The sequence below is a fragment of the Pristiophorus japonicus genome, chromosome 4 (assembly GCF_044704955.1).
Source record: "Pristiophorus japonicus isolate sPriJap1 chromosome 4, sPriJap1.hap1, whole genome shotgun sequence".
Taxonomy (NCBI): Eukaryota; Metazoa; Chordata; class Chondrichthyes; family Pristiophoridae; genus Pristiophorus; species Pristiophorus japonicus.
Window position 1 is genome coordinate 219475006 of NC_091980.1, and position 7820 is coordinate 219482825.

Genomic DNA, 7820 nt, shown 5'->3' on the forward strand with positions numbered 1-7820 from the left:
CTGCTTTCCAGGATCTGTGGACAGGCACTCCAAGGTCCCTTTGTTCATCTACACTATTAAGTGGCCTACTGCTTAATGTGTATACCCTTTCCTTATTAGCCCTCCCAAAGTGCATCACCTCACAATTCTCTCAATTAAATTCCATTTGCCACTGCTCTGTCCACCTGACCAGTAGATTGATAACCTCCTGCAGCCCATGACTTTCCTCTTCATTATCAACCACACCGCCAATTTTAGTGTCTTCTGCAAATTTCTTAATCATACTCCCTATATTCAAATCTAAATCGTTGATATATACCGCAAAAAGCAAGGAACCCAGTACTAAGTCCTGCAGAACCCCACTGGAAACATCCTTCCAGTCACAAAAACATCCATCAATCATTACCCTTTGCTTCCTACCTCCAAGCAATTTTGGATCCAACTTGCCACTTTGCCCTGTATCCTTCATGACCAGTCTACCATGTGGGACCTTATCAAAAGCCTTGCTAAAGTCCATATATACTACACTGTACGCACTACCCTCATCGACCCTCTTGGTTACCTCCTCAAAAAATTCAATCAGGTTAGTCAAGTCATGGTGAAGCCTATCTGTTAAGAGCAAATGGGTTCACATCATGGTTAGAACTGGAATTCAAGTGCAGAAGCTTTTGGTTAGAAGTTCAGAACTATCCTGCTGGACCACTTAATGTAACATTCTGTTAAGTTCTATCCAGTATGTTTTGTGCATAAATGAGTTGTTACCTGAAGTTTTGAAAAGTGTGTTGATTACCCAAATGTGTAATTTGTTTTGAAAATAACTAATTTGTGTAATTCATGAGATTATTGTTTAATATTGGGAAATGGGGCTTCATGTAAATTAAGAAAAAAAACTAAATTTAAAAGTAGTGTATCAGCTATTTATTTTTAAGCAATTTTTAAGTGACCTCATTTATGGATAATGGACAAATTATTTATTTTTAAGAGAAATAAACAAATCTTAAAATTTAGTCTCCATCCTGCTAGGTACTTGCAGAAATAATTACTCTGTAGTAATGGCTCTTCCGTTAAGGTAATGGGCTGAAATTTGCGGTCAGAGGCATACCTCCGGAGTACGCCTCCAACCCGGAAAAAAATAAATACGAAATTACCTGGTGGATCCGAGCTTCGGGTTCTGGGCCTCCAGGCATACGCCCACGGATCCCAGGGATGTAGGTGGTTCGGAAGCGTCTCTGGGATCACGTGGGTCAGGCCGACCAATTAGAAAGGGGATTCCTCATAAGCTCATGGGGATTCCATTTCCTTTCAAGGAGAAACGTGACAGATTGCAAGTTCCGGGTTTCCGCATGCGCGTGCAGAAACCTGGAACTTGCGGTGCGGGGCCATTCTGAGAGCTTACGATGGTGTATGCTGCCGTCATTAGCCCCGCAAAATCCGGGCCAATATTTTCCATAACAGTTTTGTAGCAATATTCAGAATATAAAGCTATTCTTACAGTTTTTTTTAATAAATATTTTTTAACTGTAGGACTGGAACACTTTTGGCACATAGTGCCAAGATTGAGTACTCTTAAGGTTCCCAATAATGCAGCCCAACCTCTTTTAAAAGAGCAATCCTACCGCACGAGGATGAATTTCTACTTCCTTCACCAGTCATCCTTTTTGATATTGCCAATTTATGTTGAATTATGGGCAGTGGTTCCACACCCACTGGAAACTGGGTTGAGACTACCCAACTTATTTCAAATAGGATTATCTGAGCCATCGGAGGAGAGGATCAATCTAAACTCAAGGTGCAGAGATGAGATGACTGTTAATTCATGCCCTTCACCTTTACAGTACAGGATGTGCTGACACAATTGTTCAAAATAACCATTTTTCTCATTTTTAATACTCTTCTAGGCAAGATAAAAATCCAAGATATTTTGGCCTGCAGCTTCTTGGATGATTTGTTAGAGGTAATTGGCCATCTGAGAAAGTTTTAATTTTAAATGTGGCATATTGATATCAATTAAATGTGGCTGTAACTATTTTTGTCTGTGTGTTTATATTTGTAGCTCAGAGATGAGGAACTGTCTAAAGAAAGTCAAGAGTCAAACTGGTTTTCTGCTCCTTCTGCACTGAGAGTATATGGTATGTGTTGGATGCATGCACAACCTCTACAGCTTGGGGTGCATATGTTATTGCACATGGTTTTCTATTGTTGTGATTATTTTGTTTATCTCTTAGGTCAGTATTTAAATCTAGATAAAGATCACAATGGAATGCTCAGCAAAGAAGAACTATCACGTTATGGTACTGGAACCCTTACAGGCGTGTTTTTGGATAGGGTCTTTCAGGAATGCCTGACATATGATGGAGAAATGGTAACCGCCTACAAATAATTCATCTGCTACAATCTCTTATAAAGTTGAGAAAACTTCATTGATTTTAGTTTTCCCCCTCTCATCAAAGCTGAATTTTCTGGTTCCATCCATTTTTAATTGTAGTAAATGATTTCTGAATGATTTCCCCCTGCTACATAGAATGTTCGTGATTTTGAGCACACCAGATTAAGGATTAGACTTCCAGTGCAGTTTTTTAAAACTTAGCCTAGCCTCCGTTTGGTAGATTCATATACACAACGCCCACCATTGCTCTTTAATCATAATCTTAAAAAATCTTACTTAAACTCTCTTACTGTTTTAAGCCCAGTAATTTTGTCTGACTGCATTAGTCGAAGATAAGTGATTATGATCAAGTGATTTTGTTGCCCAATAGAGCAGGATGTAAATGGTTGTTAAAAGCCTGCATTGTTAGTACTTTGGTGTTATACAAGTTATATTGTGTGATTACTGGTTCATCTTTGCCTATTTTATGCTGGATTAGAGGAAAGAGATTTGTTTCAAGCAAGAGGATGGTTAATATTTCTTTTTAACTAAGAAATAAGCCGAGACTAAAGCTTCAAGCTTTCCTGCTGGTGCTACAGAAAAATAAAATGGAAAATGAGGAAAAAATATATCAATTCGAAAAATATAAAGGAAGGAATACAAATGCTGTGTGTGTGTGTGTGTGCACAACAAAATGACTGATTTTGCTCACCATGTTAATACAGGGTACCATATTTAATATCTACATAAGTAAAATAGTATTTTTGTGAATTAGAAGTTCAGAAATTGGTCTTCATCATGTTAGCAGTCTAGAAGATCAAGAACATTTTTGGATGCTCTTTTGAAATAAAAACACCTGTACTTTTGAAGTTCATCCTTCTGCCATCTTTTCTTAAGGATTACAAGACGTATCTGGACTTTGTTCTTGCTTTGGAGAACCGAAAGGAACCTGCTGCTCTCCAGTATATCTTTAAATTACTGGATATGGAAAATAAGGGCTATCTTAATGTTTTTTCCCTCAATTTCTTCTTCAGGGTAAGTGTTTAAAAAAAAACCACAAGGTCTCTCATTGAGTTCGATGTACCTTTTATAAATGATTGAATACATTTTTTGTCTGTGTATTGAGTTAACTATTCATCAAGGTGAGGGATGTCAGTGCTAGGGTTGAAACTCTACCCATTTCAAGCACCCAGTGTCAATATTGAGAATTCTCTGGTCAACTGCCGATGCAGAACAAAGCTCCCTCTACTATGCCCCAAAAGATTGCGCCAACCTCCGAAGATCACATCCTCCGCTGTACCAAGAAAATCCCAAGTTCAATTAGCTGTCTTTGTTGAGCTAACTAATGTTAGTCAGGATAGCATCTTTGAGAGAGTGGTACAATTGACCTGTGTATTTAGACTAGTGAAGGAAAAATTGGCTGGAATGCCTGATCCTGATGGGCAATAAATGCCAGCCTTACCGACGATGCCCACCCATATCTGAAGATTTATTTTTAAACTTTGCATACTAAACTGAAGTTGGAATTCCCCAGTTAAAGGATTACAGTTTGCATAAGAGTTACATTGTTAAATCAGGTGTTAACTTTTCTAATGTTTTCCCACTTCAGGTTCAGTAAAGCAGCATTTTCTTTATAAATCCAGCTCCTCTTAAGATCTTTGTTCTGTTCATCAGATGAGAGGTATTAGTCTTGTGCAATGCAACACTCAATGTTGTCATCATCGAGCACTCCCAGCTCAGACACCACATACATGTGTGAAGTGAAGGTCCCTTTACTCTGCCTCAGCAGAGTCAAAGAATTTACAGCATGGATAGAGGCCATTCAATTCATGGTGTCTGTGCTATTACTACTGTTCAACTGGTGCGATCTACTCTAATCCCATTTTACTGTATCCTTTTTATGTTACTTTTCAAATATTTATCCAATTCCCTCTAAATGATGTTTATAACCTCTAACCCAATAACTACTTGTGGTAAAGCATTGCATGTTCTAATAGCCCTCTATCCCCCCAAAAAAGTCCTAGCTTCTCCCTTCTTATATTAGTAATTTGAGTCACTGTTGCCTTTGTACTCATTTACCAACCAGAGGCACAATTATTGCTTTGTTTTCACCGTGGGTTGGAAAATGCTACATATCCCAGGGAACCTGACTGATGGGAGTATTTTAGGATGTTTTAAATTAGTTAAACAAGACTGATTTTTTTTTTTTTAAAGCAGTTCATTGGGATGTGGGTGTTGCAAGCAGGCCGTCATTTATTGCCCATTCCTTGTTGCCATTGAGGGGTGGTGACGGGCCGCTTTCTTGAACCGCTGCAATCCATGTGGTGAAGGTACACCCACAATGCTGTTAGGTTGGGAGTTCCAGGATTTTGGCCAAGCGACAATGAAGGAAAGGCAATATATGTTCAAGTCAGCATTGTCTTTTGCTGTTATGCATGCATGCATGTAGTCCCGCATTGCAGCTTCACCAGGTTGGCACATTTTCAGATATGCCTGTAACTGCTCTCTGCATCCTCTTCTACACTCCTCATTGAACCAGAGTTGGTCGTCTGGCACGATAGTGATGGAGGAGTGAATAATATGCCTGGCCCATGAGGTTACAGATTGTGGTGGTATACTATTGTGCTGCTGCTGATGGACCCACAGTGCGTCATGGATGCTCAGTTTTGAGCTGCTAGATCTGTTCTTAATCTATTCCACTTAGCATGATGCCACACAACACGATGGAGGGTGTCCTCCTTGTGAAGATGGGTATTGGTCTCCACAAGGACTCTGCAGTGGTCACTTCTACCAGTGCTGTCATGGACAGACACACCTGTGACAAGCAGATTGGTGAGGACAAGGACAAGTAGGTTATTCCTATGTTTGGTTTTCTCACCATCTGCCACAAGCCCAATCTGGCAGTTATGTCCTTCAGGACTTGGCCATGTGGTGGTATTACAGAACAACTCTTGGTGATGGACATTGAAGTCCCCCTCCCAGAGTATGTTATGTGCCCTTGCTATACCCTCAGTGCTTCCTCCAAGTGGTGTTCAACATTGAGGAGTACTGATTTATCAACTGAGGGAGTGCAGTCGCAAAACATTTCCTTGCCCTTGTTTGACCTGAAGTCATGTTGAGAACTCCCCAACTCTAACAGTGGGCCCACTTCTGGGATGGTGATGGAGGAGGTTAGGATGTTGGCTGATAGACATAAGCACATAATTGCAGCTATGTCGGGCTGTAGCTCTTCCAATTTTGACATCAGGTTAGATACTATGTTAGTGAACAGGGCTTTGCAGGGTTGTGTCCTGATTCCATGCCTAGGTTGCAGTCAAGTGGTCTGTCTGATTTTATTCTTGGTATCTTTCTGGTGATTTGATACAACTGAATGGCTTGCTAGGCCACTTCAGAGGGCTGTTGATTCAAACACGTTTAGTGTAGGACTATAGTCATATATAGGCTAAGGATGACAGGTTTCCTTCCCTGAATGACATTCGTGAAGCTGTTGGGTTTTTACGGCACACTTACAGCTTCATAATCTCTATTACTGGTAAAGTTGGACCTCTCTAGTCCGGCACCCTTGGGACCTGACCGGTGCTGGACCAGAAAGTTTTCCAAATCATGGGAGGTCAACTGGTGACAGCGCTGCTGACAACGACCCGGACGCGTTCTGTGCATGCGCTGCACGGGAGCCTCCTGCACAGCATTTAGTCGTCCAGAATCACTCCGTTTTTTAAAATCCTCAAGCCCAGCTTCAGCGCCTCAGTCAGCCGCCTGCCCTGCCCTTCCCTTCCCTTGCTCGGCCCACTTACCTCAATCAACACCAACACCTTAAAAAAAAACATATACACACAAAAAAAAACTAGAGATTGGAGATAAAGTGGAGGATAAAGTCGAGGAGAGACGCCGACTCTGACCCACGATCCTACTCCCGGCGCGAGTCAGTGTGTAAGCCGTGAGCAGAGCCTGACTAGTGGAAGCGGCAGCCTCCTCGCACTGAGACACACGCAACAAATGTCGGCTCAGCCCGGCGCTGCAGCTACAGCCTTCAGAGCATGTGTATCCGCCGCCAATTTGGCAAGGAAAGGCGGTCTCGGCAGCGAGAGCGCGTGTTAAACCACAGCACCAGCCCATGTGTAAAACCTCCAGCTGGCCAGGGCAAGGCTGTCGAGATTTGTCATCCAAAATTCATCACACGTATGTTTAACACGTGGAACCACAATTTTTTTTTTCAATGGACACCACCTATGCCGGGACTGATGCCGGACCAGGGATGTTTCCGGACTAAAGAGTCCCGGACTGGAGAGGTACAACCTGTAATGGCTTTTTATTTCCTGATTTAAAAAAATATATATAATAATTTTCAAGCTGCCGTGGTAGAATTTGAACTCGTTCCCTGCATTATTAGTAAATTACTAGTTCAATATCACCAAACTACCTTCATCCTGCTAAACATTTTAATGTTGAATATAGTATTTGCTTTCCCTCCCCTTGAATAAAAATGGTTGTCTGCATGTTATCTTCACCCAAACGATCTTTTTTTTAAGCGTTCCAGGATGTGGGCATCACTGGCAAGGCCAGCATTTAGTGCCCATCCCTAATTGCCTTTGAGAAGGTGGTGGTAAGCCGCCTCCTTGAACTGCTGCAGTCCTTGTGGTGAAAGTACTCCCACAGTGCTTTTAGGGAGGGAGTTCCAGGATTTTGACCCAGCAATGATGAAGGAACAGTGATATATTTCCAAGTCAGGATGGTGTGTAACTTGGAGGGGACCTTGCAGGTGATGGTGTTTCCATGCACCTACTGCCCTCGTCCTTCTAGGTGGTAGAGGCTGCGGGTTTGCGAGTTGCTGCAGTGCATCTTGTAGATGGTATACACTGCAGCCATGGTGCGCTGGTGGTGGAGGGGGCGAATGTTGAAGGTGGTAGATGGGGTGCCAATCAAGCTGGCTACTGTCTTGGATAGTGTCGAGCTTCTCGTGTTGTTGGAGCTCCAACATCTGGAACATTCACAGTCAACTAAGAAGTGTGCTTGTAGTGTGTTATGATTAGAATTGCCTTTTCTGTTATCCTGTCAAAGGTGGAATGTCCTGTTAACACATGACACTATGCTTGTTGGCCCACTTAAAAACTGAGCATAATTTTAACAGACTGGCAAGTACTTAAACTTTCTACTGAATTATTTGTAACCCAAATGGTCTTATTATAGTTCTACAATTTGTTTATATTCATACAGGCTATCCAAGAGCAAATGAAACTTCATGGGCAGGAGCCAGTTTCTTTTCAGGATGTCAAGGTACCTTGTAACTTTGAAAAGGGATACTGATGCTAAATAATTAGAAATGCAGCTACTTTGAGAGTAAATGTTGGGTTTCCTCAAGTTATACAAGAGCCTATGATCTGTATTAATCTACAAGGGTTATAGCAGCAAATGCTCCTGCAATGTACTTTTTTAACTCCAAGCTGCAAAATTTCAGTCATATTACAATGTTGAAATG

The 7820-nt window shown here is 41.6% G+C and overlaps 1 protein-coding gene across 2 annotated transcripts in view; it reads left to right on the plus strand.

The window, feature by feature from the left end:
- The window catches only part of ppp2r3c (protein phosphatase 2, regulatory subunit B'', gamma), a 31978-nt gene that overhangs the window by 23030 nt on the left and 1128 nt on the right, over positions 1-7820 (plus strand). For both annotated transcript variants that reach the window (XM_070879120.1, XM_070879121.1), the window contains 5 exons: positions 1878-1933; positions 2033-2108; positions 2205-2341; positions 3242-3379; positions 7559-7618. In XM_070879120.1, coding sequence (XP_070735221.1) covers positions 1878-1933; positions 2033-2108; positions 2205-2341; positions 3242-3379; positions 7559-7618 — 467 coding nt within the window. The remainder of the gene's footprint in view (positions 1-1877; positions 1934-2032; positions 2109-2204; positions 2342-3241; positions 3380-7558; positions 7619-7820) is intronic.